Source organism: Acartia tonsa, chromosome 3 (genome assembly GCF_053477335.1).
Source record: "Acartia tonsa isolate MP-2025a chromosome 3, ASM5347733v1, whole genome shotgun sequence".
NCBI lineage: Eukaryota > Metazoa > Arthropoda > Copepoda > Calanoida > Acartiidae > Acartia > Acartia tonsa.
Window position 1 is genome coordinate 59,583,002 of NC_137262.1, and position 21,439 is coordinate 59,604,440.

General features: G+C 32.6%; 2 protein-coding genes across 7 annotated transcripts; both read left to right on the forward strand.

The window, feature by feature from the left end:
• Positions 1–1,158: 1,158 nt before the first annotated feature.
• On the forward strand, positions 1,159–6,547 carry LOC145314980 (isochorismatase domain-containing protein 2-like). Its single transcript, XM_080155052.1, has 6 exons — positions 1,159–1,323; positions 3,940–4,003; positions 4,579–4,698; positions 4,978–5,074; positions 5,353–5,441; positions 6,488–6,547. Exons 1-6 carry the CDS (start codon positions 1,205–1,207, stop codon positions 6,545–6,547), a joined length of 549 nt encoding a protein of 182 aa, XP_080011178.1. The 5' UTR covers positions 1,159–1,204.
• Positions 6,548–8,077: 1,530 nt separating this feature from the next.
• On the forward strand, positions 8,078–16,057 carry Arf4 (ADP-ribosylation factor 2). 6 transcript variants are annotated; one of them, XR_013877856.1, is made up of 9 exons: positions 8,078–8,201; positions 8,597–8,677; positions 9,694–9,769; positions 12,184–12,289; positions 13,006–13,131; positions 13,662–13,770; positions 14,357–14,657; positions 14,875–15,038; positions 15,310–16,057. XR_013877856.1 is itself a non-coding variant. In XM_080154751.1 (7 exons), the coding sequence occupies exons 1-6, from the start codon at positions 8,135–8,137 to the stop codon at positions 13,746–13,748; spliced, it is 543 nt and encodes a 180-aa protein (XP_080010877.1). In that variant the 5' UTR covers positions 8,078–8,134; the 3' UTR covers positions 13,749–13,770; positions 14,357–16,057. The 6 variants fall into 6 exon arrangements, 1 of the variants encoding a protein (XP_080010877.1); XR_013877853.1 differs by having other exon boundaries at positions 14,357–15,512; positions 15,843–16,057; XR_013877854.1 differs by having other exon boundaries at positions 14,357–15,512; positions 15,897–16,057.
• The last annotated feature ends 5,382 nt before the right edge of the window (positions 16,058–21,439 follow it).

Consider the following 21,439-nt stretch of genomic DNA (forward strand, 5'->3'; position numbering starts at 1 on the left):
TATCTGTGGAAAGCTGTTAATTACGATGCGATAAATATTTAATATAAAGACATGGTAATTTTGTTTATAATGATTAGGGGTTTACTTCAATTTAACATACTTTGTCCTATCCTTTTAGATCCCTTTAAACTAAAATAATCCTAAATAATATAAAAAAATCTCGCAACCTTTAATTTTTCATAACAATTTGAAATGTCGCTGTTTATAAGTTCAAATGTCGTATTTACCAAAGAAAGTCTGTAGAGTACGATCTTTTAAAAAACTTTAAACCAATTTTAAAATAATAAATACGTCTTTTTTTTCAAATTGCTTTTATCACGTCTGGCTTTTAAAACGTTCCAAAAAAATAAAATAAAAAGGTAAATATTATGTTAACGTTTATTTAATATATTTTAAGGATTGAGCTAAGCATAATCATCGATCAGCTGTTTGAGATAGGAAATTTCAAGTAGTGTCGTGTCAATTCAGTTAATTAGACAAATTATAATATTTTAACTTAATTATTTATTATTTTGTGTTAATTATTCGTTATATGTTTAATTACTTATTAAATTATTATATTTAGGTCATGTTTTGGTATTTTTTTTATATTATTTTCAAGAATTTGATATTTTTATTATCAAAAAAGTGAAATTTGAAATGAATAATGTATTTACAATTAGTTTATGAGTCAAAATTGATTTATTATTACAATTTCATCATTTTTTATGATATTATTAATTTTTAGTTACCTATAATTTTTTACTCTTATTAAATCCTTACTTAATGATTTAAATTTCAAGGACAATTGTATCTATTTTTATAATGCAAAAATCCCAAAACATAAAGTAGTAAGGTTTTTTTGTACGTCTGAAGCTTAAGATCTCATTAACTATTGCAGCGATTGATTTCTCCATTTTTGGAAGCTCCATAAGTTTACAAGTATCGCGGAATTTGAGGCTTTAACATTAATTTTCGATCAGATATATTTGAAAAGATATTTTCTTTGTTTATATGCTACGGGCGATGCCGAGTAACTAAATACGAAGCATTTAAGATCTTTAATCATAAGGTCCCACTTTCCCTTTAAAGTTTAAAGTTTTGAGTTCTCAAGTTTTTAAAAGCTATTGTTGGGATGTTTTCAGGCTATTGTACCATCCCTTCATCCCTCTGTTTGTTACTTTAGTATACCTATAGGATTTGGATTGCATTTTAAGATTGAACAATGAGCTCAACATATTATGGAAGATTGAAGTCAGACGAATGTTGTTTATTTGTTTGTGATATGCAAGAAAAATTTCAAAAATCTATTCTCTACTTTGATGAAATTGCTGTGAATATTAGGCATTATTATTGCATGAATTATTAGCAGCTCCGCCACTCGATAATTAGGGTCTGTTTCTAGTCAAATTAAGTACTAGGGATATAAAAATACAAGGTGTACACTGTACATTCCCAAAGATGATAAACAATTGAGCTCTTCGGTGGATTAAAAATATACGTTGATAAGTTTTGACACTGTTAGTTTGAACAAATCAATTAAAATTTGATAAAAAGGTTTTTTTAGCAAGTGAAGGGAAGATGTATTGATAAAAAATTGAGTACCAGTATAATTAACAGTAAAATGTCCCCTCCGCAAGTTTGTTCCTAGTTGATTTTAATAATTCCATAAAAAAAATACTTTTAACTGCTGAGGACTAACAAAAATCTTCTCTGAAAAATAAAATAAGTCCAAGTATAAAAAATCTAAATATGTTGCCATTTTAGAGATCTTAGTTGACTGTTAAAAGTAGTGATGGCAATCCGTCGAATTTTTGGACCGGATTCGGATTCCGGATTCTTAAGAATCCATCAAAAAAAGTGGCGGATTCCTTGCGGAGTCCGAATTATTATTTTTAGCGGATTCCGGATTCTAGCAATATTTTAAAAGGATTAATTTTTTTTTAATTAAGTGCTACATATGTCCTAAAAATCAATGTTCTTGGTTTTCTCACTTTCGAGAATCGAACCAGATTTTAAAAGATATTATATATAATGATGAAAATATTTGCCTTCAAAGAGGGGGAGTTGAAAGAAAAAACTCAAGACGCTAATTTTAGCGTACCAATTAAGAATCCGGAATCCGCTAGGGTAGTGCGGGGTTAATGCGGTAGGGGGGTCTAATTCCGGTCACTCGACCAACTTTTTTAAAACCGTTTTTTAACGGTGTTCTTAACGTTTGCGAGAGATCTTCAGAAAAGCAAAGTTGTAGTTTATTGCCTATACTTTCATTTCTTACCTCAGCAAATTTTTGTCAGATCACTCCTTCTATGATTTTTTTGCCCTCAAAAAGTTGCAAAAAATTTGCAAAAAAAAATTTTCAAAATAGGCCATGTTCAATCTAAAATTGTGAAAAAATGGTAAGTCCTATTGACCCCCGGGTTTTTGTAAAATGAAAGATATGGCATTCATTTATCGTTTGCAATTGGAGGCGTTGTTCTAACTTGATTTTTTCATAATTTTTTTTTCGTCTCAAAAAAAGGGTCTATTCCGGTCACTTTTTTTACTTTTTTTTATTACTGTATTTATAACTGTATAATACCCTAATGTTTTATTTAGGTGATCTGGAAGCATAAACAACCTAAATGCATGACCTAAGCTTTAATCATTGCCTTGCCTGTTGTTAGATGTACATTACTAGTCATTTTACTGCTTGTATTATGTCATGTTTTGTAGCCTAAGCTTTTCAATTTGTAAAGACATTAAAAATTTTTCAGACACATTTTTATAGTAATGGGAAGAGTATATCACCCAAAGGAACGCCTTAAATATTTTCCTGAAGATGTATCAGCTGCATTGGCTCATGTAAGAAGGGGTATGTCTATTAGAAAGACTGCTAGAAGATTTAAAATTCCATATGAAACCCTTGCATCTTTTTCGTATAAGAGGGTGTTCGAGATTTTTGCGCGGTTTGGATTTTTTATGTCAAATCGGCTAGGATTAAGCTAGAAAGGTGTTTAAGGTGTCTATAGAAAGCTTTGCATGTCCTAACAAAAACTCCCCAGGATATGGGTTCTATCTCCAAGATTTAGAGTACATATTCAAGATTTTGCATTTTCAAAATTCCTGTTGCATAAAATGTGTTGAAATATTAGAGTTAGACCCCATATCATTTCGAGTTAATTGTCAGGCATGTAATTTTGCATCTTAAGACACCTTAACCACCCTTGTAGGTCAATCCTAGCCAATTTGAGACAAGAAAAAATGTATCAAAAACTGCTGTCAAAACTGGCAGGATTTTTAAAATTAAAAAATTTTTTGGAAAAAATCATTTTTTTCAAGAAATTCCAAGACCTGCGAATCAGAAATTGCCTCTAATTTATGTATAAAGCTTAAAAAAACCTAATCATATAATAAAAAGTATGATTTTTTTTTAAAAGTTTGCATGAAAAAAATCGATGTTTTTTTTGCGATTTTACCGACTTTTTTAAAATGGGCAAAATGTGGTCAAAAAATTTTCTGATCTGCATGCGACTAGTACCGTTAGAAAGCTAATGATCTCAGCTTTCTACTCATAGTTTAAAATGTTAAAAAAAAATATTTTAAGGGGGTGTTCCACCCCCCCAAAGTCAACTGACCGAAATAGCCCCACCGGTGGGGTTATTCCGGTATAGGCCAACCGACTTGACCGACTTCTAGTTGCGAGATCTTAACGGGACCAAGACAGGCTTCTTCGTTATTGCCATATCGTTCATTTGCACTCTTAAAAACCGGAAAAAGTTTTTGGGAAGTATGTTTTTTTTTAAGTTGAAGCAAAAAATTGACCGGAATAACCCCGCACTACCCTATTAAAAAACGGATTTCGGATTCGGATTCCAAAATTGGCCAAAAATTGGGCGTATTCCGGATACGGATTGCCATCCCTAGTTAAAAGTAAAACATTACGAAAACGATCCTTAATTCATGCATTTTTAATTAAAGTCGATTGGTGGAAGGTTCCAAGTTGTTAGATATTCCTATTGTTGTAACAGAACAAGTTCCAGAGGCATCTTTGTTTTATAAGTGAACCTTAAATGCTATTAAATTAATAGGAAGATTATTATCATTCTTTTATATAAAGTAATAAGCTGTTTTGTCTATAGCGAAGGATCTTGCTAACCGTTGAACCTATATGGTTCTACTATTCAGAGAAATTTCTTGCAGATCCTGAGATAGTTTTACTTTTAGGCTATTTGATTTTCACAAATAAGTCTGTGTATTGTTTTAGGCCATTTTTCTGCCCTTCCAAAGCCCTTCGATGATAGGGGCACAGCCGCTAGTTACTTAGACTTTACTTTCGAGAATTGAAACCAGCCCCCTATTATTTTTTAAAAAATTGAAAACAAGATTGGGGGTATTTTTTCCCTTCTAATCCCTGCGGGTTATACTACCCAGTATTCAATATAACCTAACCTAACCTTAAGTAATAAATAGAAAAAAATCTATTCTTCCCCCTCTGCCCTAATTTTCTTATTATTTCAAATGTTTGGTTTCTTACTTAGTGAAAGAAAAACTAATATTTGATAGATTGACTAGGTAGGTAACTAATATAAAATTAAAAACAAAGATTGATAAAACTAGAAATTGGGAAATACAGTTTGGAGTATTGGTACACATTCCCATGGAATTAAACCTTACGCCAAGACTCAATTTAGTATGGCTACTAGTGACGTCATAGGCTACCTTAAAGATCACCCAAAAGTAAGTTTACAAATATGTCTGTTTGAAATCATTACATATGATTAGCAGATTATCATTTTTTCTTATAAAAATACCTACTGTTATTGGTGTATTGTTTCATCCTTTATGGTGCTTTTCAGTCAATACTTTAAATAGAACGAACTGTGCCGATAAATCGGAACCTTAACTTCATTGCCTTGAGTCAATGTTTTTTCCACCTATCTCTTACTATTTATATCAAGCACAGATCTGCTTTAGATACTATTTTTTAAACATATTTTAATATATTCTGTTGTTAAGGTTAAGACAATTTTGTTGACTGGAGTAGAAACCCATGTATGTGTCATCAATTCCGCTATTGATTTACTTGAAAAGGGGTACAATGTTCATGTCATAGGTATTCTACCTTTTTTTTTTAATCATTTGAATACTTATAGTATGGGAGGGGACGTTAAACCGTAAATTACACTGGCACCCAAAATTTTTTATCAAAATTAGCACCTCTAGTGTCCAGGCTTTTCAACCAATGACTAAATCTACAGAATGGGTAAATTTGAATATCATCATTGGAGATTTACATTAATTTCATATCACTTAAGATCTCTGAATATTTCAAGATTTTGTTTTTCAATACCTATCTACCTACCCAATGTTATTTAAAATTTGCTTTTTCAGTGGATGGTTCTTCTAGCCGAGTTCAGAAAGACCGATACTTTGCTCTCGATAGACTTAGGAAAAGTTTTATGAATATTTTTTTTTTAGTGGCATATTGCACTAGTCCCCAAAGTTTTATAATAACGTTTTCTTATTAGTTGGCTTAACAACTTTGGGGACCCATTAAGTTGAGTGTTAAAACGTATCAACGACTAATTGCAATTTCCAGAAGGGGTAATATTGTGTTTTGATATTGGGCATGTACATCAATTAGTCGGCCATTGTCTTATCCTTTTAGATCCCTGCTTACCTAAGGTGTTAACATTAAATGGCTAGGTATATATTTTTTCCTTAATAATATGACACCTGCCATAAATTCAGGATAATATTTTTGTTCATGGAGGAAGGAAACATTGGACTGTAAAATATTAGGTTTTAAACCTATAAATGTCGATTGGTAGGTTTAAAATTAGCAATGTCCTAACATATCCACCAATAATTTAAATCTACAGAACTTAAGAGATATTTTAGTGTATCATCATTTAGAATGTACATCAATTTATCGTCCCGTCCATTGTCTAGTCATATAACAATCCTATATGATATATAAAGGAATTTTAATACTAAAATATAAATAAAAACATTAAACTTACCCTACTGTTAACAACAGGCAGATGGGAGTGTATCTAAACACAACCGAAAGTGTTCTTTTATCTTTGGTTGGCGATGCCGCCCATCCACAATTCAAGGAAAGAAAAATATATCAAATTTTTAAAACAATTTTGTTTAAGGACATACTTAAATTTTTAGGCCTTGATTATAGAGTTGCTTTGCTTTTAATATCGTACTTTGTTGTCCCAGGAGTCAGTATACCAAAAATCAGATCAATCGAATAATTAGATAATTGTCGTTAAAAAAGTGAAAAAATCAACATGTTGAAAATGAAAGCACGGACATTCTGGTAACGATTATAGAGTTGCTACGCTTTCTAAATTGTACCTAACTACTACAGGGATCACCAAGCAAAATTTGAAGTCGATAGGACAATTCTAATGTGCCTAAATTAACGGAAAAAGCTATCCGTTACAGACGGACGGACTGACCCTAATTATAGAAAAGCTTAGCTTTTATTAACACCTTTAAATTTTTGACCTAGATTTTCTTTGACAGGCTGTGCAGAAGCTTATTATTGAACCTGGTCCAGATGCAGGATTAAACATTAAGTGATATAAGTTTTCCGGAATTTTAATCTAGGGAGTAGATTTGAAATCTGCATCAAATTTTAAGGATTTTTTATAAAATTCGTTTTTTGTATAATTCTTTATCTAAAAGCGGAAATACATTTTAAGTTAATTAATTTTGACCAATAGGACAGTTGGATTTTAAACTACCTGCGCTCTAATTGGTTGAATGATGTACGACATCCAATCAGAGCGCAGATTTTTAAAATCCACCAATCACGGATGCCAAAATTAATTAACTTAATTTGTATTTCCGCTTTTAGATAAAGAATTATACAAAAAATGAATTTTATAAAAAATCCTTAAAATTTGATGCAGATTTCAAATCTACTCCCTAGATTAAAATTCCGGAAAACTTATATCTCTTATTAAACATGCTTACACATAGCAAACTGTGATATAACTATTTGTAAAGTAGCAGCGCTACTTATAAATATTTGTTAGTTTCATAGTATATAAAGACACCTTGCATTTACGCTTAGTAAGAATATTAAGCAATCCATATTTAATTCATGTTAAAAAGTAGGAAGTTTTTTGTTTGTCTTTCCGGTAAGATGCAGGATTAAACATGGTTACACAAAGCAAACTAGTTGTAATACCTATAGCTTTGCTGCAATAAATACTGTCTTAGTTTTATAATATTTGGATCTTGGAAAGAAAACAAAGTAGTGGGTTTCGTCGTATTTTCATTGTAGCTTTTGATACCTAGGTAATTTTATGTTAGGTTAAGTAAATGTTACTGAATGCCTTGTAGTTCTAGAAATAGGAGAAAGCTTCTGTGAAAATACAATGAAACCCGTTACTTCGTATTCTTGCCATGATTCAAATATTTTGAAATACTATGATTGCATTTACTTCAAACAGCTGTTTAGAATAGGTACCAAACAATCCATTTTAAATTTATTTATTATTTTTGAAAGTTTACAAAAAAAGTTAGGGAAACGAAAAGCTGACATCTTTGTTATGTAAATTATGGGATGTCAAAACACTTTTCATTCAAAACTTGTCATTTTAAATTTGATTTAACCTTTACTATAAAATATACTTGCTAGGCAAATATTAATATGAAATGTGAAGTCTTATTATAATTATCTAGAATCCACACCTGTTAATATAAGCACAAAGTTGTTTCAAATCTAATTTAAATTTTGATACTCATGTATGTTAATATTTTTATATATGTACATGTAAACTTGCCATGAAAATTTTATATCGTTATTTATAAATTAAATAAATGCTCATTAAAAAATGATAAACGGGAGTTGAGAGTGGGTTTTGGGGGGAAAATCATTTGATTATCGTCAGTTGTACCCATTAATATAATACCCATTTGTTAGCATTTTTTCGGCTTTACTTAGTAGTTTTACTTTTAAGGCATTTTTTATACAACCCCCATCGAACGAATGTTCTTACTTTTGTCAAGTTTCATTAATAATCTAGTCTAGTCTTAACTGTATTATACTCAAAAAGCATTTAAAGTTACCTTTTTCTTTTTTAGAATATTATTTATATTTACTTTTATTTTATTTTTCTGGATTATTTTGAAATATTTCAGATTCACGATGGGACTGACAATCTCAAGTTTGTTTGGTCGACTCTTCGGCAAGAAACAAATGAGAATTTTGATGGGTAAGTACTAAAAAAATAAAGCTTTTATTTCTTATCCAGTATGGCTTCGAAACCGATCAATATCCGCTGGATTAGACCAGTTCTCAGCCACACTAAAAATTCAAGTTTCGTAGGAACCTATCGTTTTTTTATGAATATAAAATCCTTAAAAAAGAAAATAAAAATCATAGAATTCATCACATGTTTGACGTTATTTGTTCTTAAATGAAGAATGTCTTGGTCTAAAAACAGACCAAGGATCATTTCACCATTTTTCATCGTAGCTACTAAAGTACAAACAGCACAAAGATAATATTTATATTTCCAAAAACTAGAGCTACGAGCGAATCTAATGGTATGCGTGGTATTTTTCTACTATTAACACAAGCCGCGCAATTACACACCCTTTATTTTAGTCGGATTGGATGCCGCGGGTAAAACAACAATCCTGTACAAACTTAAACTCGGAGAAATTGTCACCACCATCCCAACCATAGGTAAGTTTGTCAGGGATAAGATTAGCCGAATATTTCATGTTCATCCCCAATGTTAAGGGGGGGGGGGGAGTTCTGACACATTTGCGTAAACAGTGAGTATAGGCTTTATCTTTGGACTGAGAAGATAGGTTATTAGGGATAAAATCATTCTTATATGATGAATTTACCCCAGATTTAAGATTTTTTGGATAGGCCTCCAGGTTCCGGAGCTCCGGGCCTCCAGGTTCCGGAGCTCCAGGCCTCCAGGTGGTCTCTGTACAGGTAAAAATAAAAAAAAAAAAATTTTTTTGAAGAGTGAGATGTCAGCTTATGAGACAAAATATGTATGTTTTTTCTTCAAATATGTGAATAACAATCAAAAAGAAGCATATTTTGTTTTATAAGTCAATCTCTAACTCTTCAAAAAAATCTTATTTTTAATTTTTACCTGTACAGAGACCACCTGGAGGCCTATTCAAAAAATCTTAAATCTGGGGGAAATTCATCATGTAAGAATGATTTTATCCCTAATAACCTATCTTCTCATTCCAAAGATAAAGCCTATACTCACTGTTTACGCAAAAGTGTCAGAACTCCCCCCCCCCCCTTAATACACAAGGTTATCCCTTGAACCTTATGTAGATTACAATTAGTGGTTAAAACGTATGGACACTCAATTAAATAAACCAACCCATCAAATTTCACTAAAAGTCCCCAAAGTTGTTAAATCAACGAATAAGAAAGCGTTATTTAAAACTTTGGTGGCTAGTGTAATAAACATTCTAATGTCCTCTCTCTGTGTAAATGATATTATAAATTCCTTATACTTAACAGAAATGTTGGTTTAGACCCTTTTCAGAGATCTTAAGTGGCAAACACACATTAGTGTGTGGGTGGGGAGGGGGGGGGGGGGGTGGGGGGTGAGGTGAGAGGCATTGTCTTTGATTTTATTAAACGCAATCTTTTAAATCCTATATTCTCGTTATAAGTAAGATAAGTACATATTTTTGATTCTTAACAAACATGTTTTTGTTTAGGTTTTAATGTTGAAACAGTTGAATACAAAAACATTTGCTTCACAGTTTGGGATGTCGGAGGACAGGATAAAATCAGGTACCAAGCTATTTTTATTTAATGTCCATTTGTGTATAGTCCTAGTCTACTAGAGATAAAAGAAGATTTAAACATTATGTAGGTATTCGAAAAATTCAGAAGAGAAGAATTTTATTTTTAAAAGCGAAGCTTTTCTATAATTAGGGTCGGTCCGTCAGTCCGTCCGTAACGGATAGCTTTTTTCGTTAATTTAGGCATGTTAGAATTGTCCTATCGATTTCAAACTTTGCATGGTGATTCTTGCAGTAGTTAGGTACGATTTAGAAAGCATAGCAACTCTATAATCATTACCAAAATGTCCGTACGTCCATTTTAAACATGTTGATTTTTTTTACTTTTTAACAAATAATTTTTATATGATCTACCTAATTATCCGATAAATCTGATTTTTTGTATACTGATTCCTAGGACAACAAAGTACAACATTATAAGCGAAGCATCTCTATAATTAAGTCCTAAAAATGTAAGTATGTCCATAAACATTATTCTGTATCAAGCAGTTTTTCAACAAATTTACTTACAATTTTGCATCGATTCTTATACATGTATATTCTGATTATTCAGTTCTGACACTATACAAGTGTTAATGTCCGTTTGTCCTACCGTTTCAGCGCTTCGCTTTTATGGATTTTGTCATCCTTGTTATTTAATGTCCATTTGTGTATAGTCCTTGAGAAAAAAGTACGACTGAAAAAAGATTTAAACACCAGGTAGGTATTCGAAAAATTCAGGAGAGAAGAATTATTTATTTTTAAAAGCGAAGGTTTTCTATAATTAAGGTATGTCTATCCTTAACGGTTAGCTCTTTTCGTTTATTTCAACAGGTTAGAATTGTCCAATCGATTTAAAACTTTGCATAATGATTCCTATGACATATAGGTATGAGTTAGAAATTGCAGCAACTCTATAATTGTTGCCAGAAAGTCCGTACGTCTATTTAAATCATGCTGATTTTTTTACTTTTTCAAGAACAAATTTTTGTATGTTAAAATCATCTGATTCATCTGATTTTTGGAATACTGATTCCTATTATAACAAGGTACAATGTTATAAGCGAAGCATCTCTAAAAGTCCTAAACTGTTTTTTATGTCTTTAATTTGATAATGAGTACCTAGTTTGAAATAAACAAAAAACGGCAACAATAGTCAATACCTAACTCTGTACTAAAATCATTATTTTTTTACTTCTGTATTTCCAGCCAATTATCCACATTATTTTTCCTCTTAAAAATTGAGAGTTAATAAAACTGAATGTTTCTGTAGAACCAATATTAAATATTTATTTTAGAGAGTTCTATGTGTTATTCTTCAGGGAGGGAGGGGACAAAGGGCTGTTTATTACACTAGTCCTTAAAGTTTTATTATAACATTTCATTAGTTGGCTTAACTATGGGAACTAAAATGAATTTTTATTGGTTGTTTTATGAAGTTGAGTGTTCAAACTTTTCAACCACTAAATTTACGCTATAAAAGGGGTAATTTTGTGTATCTTCATTGGGGATGTACATCAATTTATCGGCCATTGTCTTATCCCTTTAGATCCCTGGTTCTTTGTGTTATTCTTTCTGGTGATGTTAGCAATAACTTCTAATCGATATTTATTCAGCATTTCGCGTTTATTGAAAACTTACATAAACATATGATATTTTATTCTATTCTAAATTATTTTAATATGGTTTAGGTAGGTACGAATTTCTTTGTCCTAATGTTATCTTTTTGTCTAAATGAATTTGCTATAATCCTAGCTCTTTTAGAATGAAATGACCACTGTGACTTTGACCTACTTTAGATCACTGTGATGCTAATAATCATTCATATTTTAGACCACTTCAGACAACTGTAGACCATTGTCGATCATTGTAGTGGATAGCAAATAAGATAGACAGATGAATTAAATATCCATTTTATCTTGTTTTAGACCACTGTGGAGACATTATTTCCATATCACCCAGGAATTAAGATATAAAGAGGAATAAATTAAATATCAATTTTAACTCGCTTTTTACCACTGTGATTCTGTTTATTATTTTAGACCACTGTGGAGACATTATTTCCATATCACTCTGGAATTTTTGTAGACAGATAAAATATATATCCATTTTAACTTGCTTTTGACTACTGTGAATCTAGATATTTTATTATTTTAGACCACTGTGGAGACATTATTTCCAGAACACCCAAGGCTTGATCTTTGTAGTAGACAGTATATAGGATATATGAATAAAAAATTCATTTGGCCTTTGTTTAGACCACTGTGATACTAATAATCATCTATATTTTAGAACACTGTGGAGATATTATTTCCATTATCTTTGTAGTGGACAGTGGACAGAAAATAAGATAAAGAGATGAATTAAAAATCCATTTTGCCCTTGTTTAGACCACTGTGATGCTAATAATCATTCATATTTTAGACCACTGTGGAGACATTATTTCCAGAACACGCAAGGGTTGATCTTTGTAGTGGACAGTAACGACAGGGAGAGAATTCAGGAAGCTCAGGATGAACTTAATAAAATGGTAAGTTTCATTTATCAAGAAAACTCAAATATTTATAATACAAAGTAGAACGATGTCTGTTTGTCCGTCTGAAGCTTAAGATCTCAGTAACCGCTGAACCGACAAGGTTTTGCTTTACTAGGAATATATACAGTATACACTGACCAATAAAAAAATGAATCTATTGGAAATATACAACGCTGTTAGTGTTACCTCTTTGTTACTTTCTACGTATGTCCTTATGTTGGGTTTTATATTTTAAAACAGCTATGCTCTTATGTTATTGAACTATCCGTCCTTGTTAAATCATCATTTTTGAAAGAACCTACTGAATCTTTCATGTTTTAAAAGTATGCAATGAATGATTTTATATTCAGAGGAACATTGCATATTTATTCGTAATTCATATTTAAACATAATCATTCAGTTTTTTAACAAAATATTAAAGATACTCTATCATAGTTACAAGTGGTCGAACAGACATTCTGCTGAAATCTGTTACTTTTACAAAAGCGCAGCTAATAAACAATTCCTATTTTAGTCGCAAGAGGACGAGCTGCGTGATGCCATCCTGCTGGTATTTGTCAACATATCTATCTATCTATCTATCCATCTAACTAACTATCTATCTATCTAGTCGCAAGAGGACAAGCTGCGTGATGCTATTCTGCTGGTATTTGTCAACATATCTATCTATCTATCTATCTATCCATCTAACTAACTATCTATCTATCTAGTTGCAAGAGGACGAGCTACGTGATGCCATCCTGCTGGTATTTGCCAACAAACAGGACCTGCCTAACGCCATGTCAGCTGGAGAACTTACAGATAAACTCGGACTTCAAGGACTTAGGAACAGAAAGGTAAATAGCTGGGAATTTTGGGATTATAAACAGCTTTCCGCGGATATAAAAATATACGATTATAACTAGTTTTGTTAGCCCCGAAGGCACGGGTTAACAAAACTGGTTTTAATATTATAATAATACACTTTTATATTCGTAGAAAACTGGATATAATATGATACGATACATGATTTTTCAGTACTGCTTATAACCAGTTCTAATTCAGTGGGTATTAATCGGTTTTGAAGCTATACTGGAAAATGTTTTCAAATCTACCTATACAACATCCTTGGCACTTTTTTGACTAGGTATTTTTTCTGAGAAACTGGAATAATCCCTATAATTTTATTTAAAAAGGGGCATTTTTGTTTGAATTGGTGTAAAATCAAAAAAAATGCCCCTTATTAAATAAAATTATAGGGATTATTCCAGTTTCTCAGAGAAAAAAAAATACCTAATGCTTTCTGGTTATATGAGTAATTTAAAGGATCTTTGGTCTCCTTAGTGACTAGACTGGCTCAGTATTAATATATATATTTATATTTCAGTGGTATATCCAGGCTACCTGTGCAGTACAGGGACATGGTCTCTACGAAGGTCTGGACTGGCTCAGTAACGAGCTCAGCAAAGTTTAATAACAGCCATCAAACACCATAGGTAATGTAGAAATAACGTGTACCTAAAGACTTTAAATATTGGAGAAAGGGTTTTTGAGTTCACAAACAAAGAAGAATCAGAAATTCGTTTTTAATTAAAAGTAATATTTAATTGGATTGGATTTTTATTGGTCTTATACTATGTAATGCAAATAGATTCAGTTATCATATGCAATACAAAGTAGTACGATGTCTGTCTGTCTGAAGCTTAAGATCTCAGTAACCACTGAACCGATTGGGCTCTACTCTTTAGGGAATATACCTACTGGTCCTGTAATGGTTTTAAGCTATTTTCTAAGGGGGTGGGACACCCCCAACCCCCTCAAAAAATGAAAAATCCCCCCTCCAAAAAAATTCTTTTTAAAACTACAATTAAAAAAGGGGGGTCGACTACTCCCCTCTTCAAAAAAAAATTTCTCCCCCCCCAAAAAAAATTATTTAGTAAGTCTTTGGGTGGTTTTAGGCTATTTTCCTAACATGTCCGCTCTCCCCTTTAGATTCGGGGCGAAGTAACTAGTTCTTAATAAAATAAGATACTTTATTTCATTCTAAGATAACTTAAACTAACAACTTTATTTTATTTTCAGCCATCAAAGTATGCCAGGTTTCAAGTTGCTTCTAGCTGGATTAATTAAACATCTTACAGACATTGTGATTTTAAAAATTATATGTCTGTCCAGTGACCACCTTGTTAAAATTGCCAGCCTAGTTATTCTTAAACATTACAACAAAGAACAATACAAATCACCTGGCAAAAAACTGATGCAAACATGTCCAGTTTCTGGTACCTCAGTTCTATGGACACTGTCTATATAAATCAACATCTGTGAATAAAATAAAGAGTTTTTGGTAGATTTTCTTAAAATATTTTGTGGATTTTTATGCAGGGTAGGGAGGGGACATTGGGCTGTTTATTACACAAGTCCGCAAAGTTTTATGATACATTTTCTTATTCGTTTGCTTACCAGCTTTTGGAACTGTTAATGAATTTTAATTGTTTGGTTCATCAAATTTGACCCACTAATTGAAATCTACAGGAGGGGCTATTTTGTGTATCATCATGGATCATGACATCAATTTATCGGTCATTGTCTTATCCCTTTAGATCCCTGATTTTTATGAATTCCAAAATATTTTTAATCTATTACCTATAAACTTAAAATAAATCCTTAATTATAATATTATTGTTATGTTTGTACTGCGAGTGAGAGTTTACTCTCTGCATTTAATTTATCAAGGGAAAATTAAAATATCACTTTAGATTTTTAGGTTTTTTTATTGTTATTTATCACATCGTAATATGGATAGCTTTCCGCGGGTATTAAAATGCAAAATTATAAGAATTAAAGCAGTTTTGTTAGCCACGAGAGGCCTATGGACCGGGCTAACAAAAAAATTATATTATTTTATGATTTTATTTTAATATTTATGAAAAATTGTCTGTAATACCATACAATACCTGATTTTTCAGTATGGCTGAGAAACTGCTCTAATCCAGCGGTTTCGAAGCCATACTGAAAAAGTTATTTGTATTTTTTAGGACTTTGTTTTATAGCTAAAAATGATCAAAATAGTTCAAATAACGGATTTTTTTTTCATGTGATAAAAAAAATATTAATCCCCCAGTTAAGTTATTGTGATATTTACCTTTTTTGTGTCTTTTTATTTTAATTTTATGTATTTTCGGTGATCCTAAATTTTAGTATTTAATAACTTATGAAAAAGTATATCATAAAGAAATAGGTAAGAATTAAATTAATGTAATTTTTGTGTAAATTTTAATTTTCAATTTTACATGTTTTTTTCCTCGATTCAAGTAAAATAACATATTTTCATAAAACTTCATAGCTCTAAAAATACTTTTCTTATGTGTCTTTAATATTCATCAAAATATTGTACTTTATGTAAATTTTATCCCCCTTATGGTTTTGATTTTTAGTATTTATCATTTTGGTATAAAAAAATCAGGAATAATAAGAAAAAAATTTAACAAATTCTTGTTTTAAACTTAATATTTTCGATATTATTTTATTTTGGTTTTAAAATTATCTTTATTCCTGGTTTTAAAAAAAGCTTTCTTACAAAAATGAATGTTAGAACAGAGTGTTAAAAATCTGATTTTTATAGCATGAAACTTTTAAATGTGATGAAAACTAAATTTGTAATCTTAATATTAATAATAATATCAATAGCTTATCTATCTATCTATCTATTCTATTATTTACTATTCCACGTCAATTTTATACGAAATATTTTATTTACTTGAAATAACATTTTCATTATGATAATTGTGTTTCTATTTTTATATTTTTTTCCAAGGTTTTACTTTTCAGACTAAAATGTTGCTTATTTGATAATTTTTTTCAATTTTTGTATCTAACAATTTCCTTTTTTTATGTATATTCAGATTTAGGATAATGACTCTTCAAGTATGGCTTCAAAACCGATATATATCCCGTGGATTAGAACTGGTTCTAAGTCACAGTGAAAAATCATGTGTCGTATCGTATTGTACATAGGCGTCCAAGGGGGGGGGTAATGGGCCATTTGGCACCCCCAAAATTTTGTGAACAATACCCCCCCCCCAAAAAAAATTACCCCTACCTTGGGGGTGCCGTAGGCACCCCCAACGATTTTGGGGGGGGGTATTTACCCCCCCCCCAAACCATTTTGGGGGGGTAATTACCCCCCCCCAAAATAAATGTTCTTTAAAAAAAATTTTTGGGGGGGGGTATTTACCCCCCCCAAATTGAATGTTCACAGGTCTCCTTAACAAAACCTTAGATTAAAAAAAATCTCCAAAGAAACGGACAACGGGGCCTTCAAATAGGGCACAGTGGTGGTTAGAATCCGTTGGAGATTAAATCTTAGCTGCTCCTTCTTGCCAGATATTGCAATTTGAAGTTTTGTGGTAAAAAATGCCTAAAATTACAAGAATTCCAAGGATATATGCATACATGAACACCTTAACTCATCAAATAAAAAGGGTGACTTTAACATTTAAGGAGTTTAGATGTCTCTTCATATGTAAACTACACACTACATCCCCATTCAAAACAATTCTTACTGCTATAAATGATGTTTTTAACTTCAATAAGAGTAATAAATAAGGTACTATAAGCTTAAAGAGGTTTGTTCAATTTACAACTTATCTTAAAGGCTGTTACCCTGGAACCAGAAGAAAAAACTTCAGTTTAAGTTTACATATGGCCCAAGTTACTTTTAGTAATTCTGCTCCCCCCCCCCCCCCCATACTCTCACAACCTACAAACTTTAGGGTGGAGGGGGGGGGGGAAGCATAGTAATACTATTATGTGTTTCTCAAGAACTAATTGAAGTATAGGTGGAAAAATTTTTATGTAAGGTGTTTAGGCCAAAAGTTTGTAGAAATTATGTTGACCACCTTCTAACCCCCCCCCCCCCCCTCCCCTTCTTCCTAACCTAATTGAGGGGGGGGGGGGGGTGGCAGAAGATCATTCCAATGTGTTTTAAAAAACTATTAGATATATACATAAGCTTTTGGATTTGTATTGTTGTAGGACCTAAAGCACTTTTACATATATTGCTGACCTCTTCCCCTCCCCTCATAAATCAAAAAAATAACATTTTGTAAGGAGAGAAAGGGGGGAGGGTTGCAGTTGAAAGGGTACTACTCTGTTGTGTTACTAAGAAACTGCTAGAATTATAGCAGCAAAGCAAACCTTTGAGATATGCTTTGGTAGGTCAAAAGTAACTTTTACAAATTTTGATGAAACCCCCACTCCAAGCCCACTTTCCCTCTGTATTGCTTTACAATCTCCCTCCCCCCCCCCCCTCCAATTAAGTAATAGAAGCGAGTATAGCAATACCCTTGTGATTTAGTTTGAGATTACTCAAGATATAGTGTGCATTTGGATTTAAACTTTAGTTGGTCCATAATCACTTCATACTTCAAAAATATTGCTTACCTTTCCCCAACTTCAACCAACCCCATCCAGAAAAATGATATTGCTGCACAATTTCCTCCAACCCCATAAAAAAAATATTAAATTATTGCTTGCCCTCTCCAGCTCCCCTCCACCAATCTCACTACCTGTGTTTTACTCAGGAACCACTAAAGCAATAAGAAGCAAACTTTGGAATAAAGCTTTTAGATTTCCAAATTGCTTTATATGTATTACCTATTCAATGTTTGGGGAAGGAGCAATCGGTTGGCAATATTTCTTTTATTAGTCCAATAGGTTGGAGGAGATTATGCAGCAAAATAATTGTACTAAATTGAGATGGTTGTAGTTGGAATAGATATTTATAAAAGTAAATATGGACCTATATAAGTTAAAATATTAACCCTGAATATCTCTAGAGGTTTCTAAATGATACACAATATTATTTACCTATGCCACTAGCCACTATTTCCAACAGATGGAGGGGGGGGGGGTGGATTCAGCAATATTTGTAAGAGTAATTAATATCCTCAAAAAGTTTAATGCAAAGTTTGCTTAATATAATTCAGTGATTTCAAAGTAACACAAGATTATTTTCCACATCCACTGCCCCCCTCCTAATAATTTGTGGTCTAAGAAGGGGAGAGGGGGTTGGTTGCAGCAATATTTGTAAGAGATTTTGATGCCTTCTAAAGTTTAAGTACTTCTTTAGTGATATCTAAAGAACTCTTCTGCCCCTTTAAGAGTTAAGACTCTAGAGGCTAGGTGTCGCTTTGGGTACTAGACCTATATCTCCACGCACCTTGGAACATAATTGCAATTGCAATGATTGCGGTGTAAAGCGTCCATTCACCCATCAGACAACCAACTCTCTGAGATGCACGACCTTTGTCTGAGAAGTCCCAACTGTGCACGGTAGCGAGTTGCGCCTGTTTTGGGCCAAGGCATTCCCCCCACTCTAACTATTTACGTTGCGCATCTGACATAGTAGCAGTGGGAACAATTTTTAACGTCTTTAGTTATGACGCGGTGTCGGACCGAGATTCGAACCTATCACCTTCCCGACGTCGAGCGGATGCGCTACGTGTTGAGCCACGGTCGCGGGTCTTCTGCCCCTTTACCCCCTTCCTAATAGATTTCATTAGGAGGGGTGGGGGAGATGGGGGGTAGTCAACAATTTTTCCAGAAACTTTGGGCCTAAGAATCTTACATATAAATTTTTCTCACAGTACTTCAAGCAGTTTCTGAGTAAAACAAAATACTATTATATTGCCCCCCCTGCCCCCTCCCCCTTAAATTTATGGGGTTGGGTTGGAGGAGGGCAGGGGATTGTGAGTATTTTAAAAATTAACTTTAGCTATATATAAACTTGAACTGATGTTTTGTACCTTTTTCATTACTTTTGTTAAAATAATTTCTTTAAAGTTTTAAAATTTTCTAAATGGGGAGTGACTGTGTAGTTTACATATGCAGAGACATATAAACTCCTCAAATGTTAAACTCACCTTTTTATTTGATGAGTTAAGGTGTTCACATATGCATATATCCTTGGAATTCTTGTAATTTTAGGCATTTTTATCACAAAACTTTCAATTGCAATATCTGGCAAGAAGGAGCAGCTAAGATTTAATCTCCGACGGATTCTAACCACTACTGTGCCCTATTTGAAGGCCCCGTTGTCCGTTTCTTTGGAGATTTTTTTTAATCTAAGGTTTTGTTAAGGAGACCTGTGTGTTCTTTAAAAAAAAATTTTACTGATAGTTTGTTTTAGGATAGGTTATATTGGTTTAGGTGATTGCCCCACATGGTTAAGCAATTGGCCCCCCGCAGGGGCTAGAAATAGGAGAGAAGCTTGTGTGAAAAAAACGAAGAAACGCCCCTTAAAGAGCGTTGCCACAAAAGGGACTATACCCCAATATAGTTCAACCAGTTAAAACAGTTCTTAACCATGATAACAAAAAATTTAATAGTTTGATCATGTTTTATTTGCTTAGGCCTTTATAAGGGCTAAAACCATCCCGGGGATCTATGATGTAATTGTAAAGCACTGAAGATTCCATAAAATAGATACCTAACTAAATTAAATATTTCATTAAATAATGAAAAAGAATTTCTATAGGCGATTTCTTTTGGGAGGATGTCAGGGTGTCTCAAAACTAGTTATAAAACTTACCAGGACCTATAAGACGCTTCACTTTAAAGTATAATCATATTGGTTCATTGGTTAGTTAGTTAATTATTGTATTTTTATGTTCTAAAGAATGAGATACTACTATATATTTGAATAGTAGTGGCGCCCTTAGCATCTAAGAACTCGTGTTTTCTAAAGGGTAAAAAGGTAGGAGAAAAATAGCCTAAAACCACTCAAAGGATTGACCTATAATAGTGTGGAACCATCATGGGATCTATGTGAAGCTTTCCTAAAAAGGAGAACTCAGTATTTAAAGTAATGAAATCTGAAGCTATAGTCAAATAAACCTTACTTACTACTTTATGTTATAGGATAGTACTTATTAACTTAATAGATTAGGTAGGTGCTTTTTTTACATAATTAAATTACCCCCCCCAAAAATTTTACCCCGGGGTAAATTAGTTTGGGGGGGGTAATTACCCCCCCCAACAGATTTGGGGGGAGTATTTACCCCCCCCAACAGACTTTAGGGGGGGTAATTACCCCCCCCAATCAAATTTTACCCCCGCGGTAAAAATTTTGGGGGGGGTAAAAAAAAATTTCGGCGCGCTTCGCGCGCCATTTTACCCCCCCCAAACACGAATTACCCCCCCCCCTAAAATTTTTTACCCCCCCCCAAAAAAAAAGCTTGGACGCCCCTGGTATTGTATCCAGTTTTCTACGAATATAAAAATGTTCTATCATAATATTGAAACCAGGTTGTAAGCACGTGCCTTCAGGTCTAACAAAACTGGTTTTAATCTTTTATAATCGTACATATAATTTATATTCGCGGAAAGCTGTTTATAATACGATGTGATAAGTAATTTTCCGTTATTCTACGACCCTTTCTTCCCTCTAACATGTAATAACGGTTGAAGGTTTAAATTCTGTGTTTTTATTGCACATTTGTCTTATTTCTTTCATACCCCAGTCTTCTATAAAATTGTATTATACCTGAGGAGCAAAATATAAGACATTAAGCAGGGATCTAAAGGGATAAGACACTGGCCGTTAAATTAATGTACATCCCCAATGATAATACATAAAATTATCCTTTCTTTAGATTAAAATTAGTGGCTGAAACGTTTGAACACTCAACTTATTAAAAATTTAATTAAGTTCCCAATGTTGTAGGCCAACGAATAGGAAATCGTTATTATAAAACTTTGGGGACTAGTGTAATAAACAGCCTGTTGTCCCCTCACTCTCTCTGTGGATATTAAGATAGCTTATAGATAGACAAGAAATATATATAATTTCTCTTCAATCATAACCGTAATTACACATTATTCCCTTCAAAGCAGGAATAGACAATGGCCGATAAATTGATGGTACTACATCCCCAATGATGATGCACAAAATTTCCCCTTCTGTAGATTACAATTGGTCGTTGAAACGTAGGGAAACTGAATTTAATGAACTAACCATCAAAATTTATTAAAGTCCCCATTTTTTTTAATCCAATGAATTAGAAAATGTTATTAAAAATCTTTGGGGGATTTTGTAAAAAACAGCCCTTTGTCCCTTCCCTGCCAGAAAATTTACAGTTTAATGTTCCTTATTCCCTCCCCCCT

What these genes read in the sequence shown, in the direction of transcription:
- LOC145314980 (XM_080155052.1), top strand. Translation starts at nt 1,205, where the DNA reads ATGAGCTCAACATATTATGGAAGATTGAAGTCAGACGAATGTTGTTTA. An exon ending in TAACAGAACAAGTTCCAGAG is followed by an intron (nt 4,004 to 4,578) that starts GCATCTTTGTTT and finishes TGATAAAACTAG; the next exon opens with AAATTGGGAAATACAGTTTG. An exon ending in GTACAATGTTCATGTCATAG is followed by an intron (nt 5,075 to 5,352) that starts GTATTCTACCTT and finishes TTGCTTTTTCAG; the next exon opens with TGGATGGTTCTTCTAGCCGA.
- Arf4 (XM_080154751.1), top strand. Translation starts at nt 8,135, where the DNA reads ATGGGACTGACAATCTCAAGTTTGTTTGGTCGACTCTTCGGCAAGAAA. An exon ending in ACAAATGAGAATTTTGATGG is followed by an intron (nt 8,202 to 8,596) that starts GTAAGTACTAAA and finishes CCTTTATTTTAG; the next exon opens with TCGGATTGGATGCCGCGGGT. An exon ending in AAGGACTTAGGAACAGAAAG is followed by an intron (nt 13,132 to 13,661) that starts GTAAATAGCTGG and finishes TTTATATTTCAG; the next exon opens with TGGTATATCCAGGCTACCTG.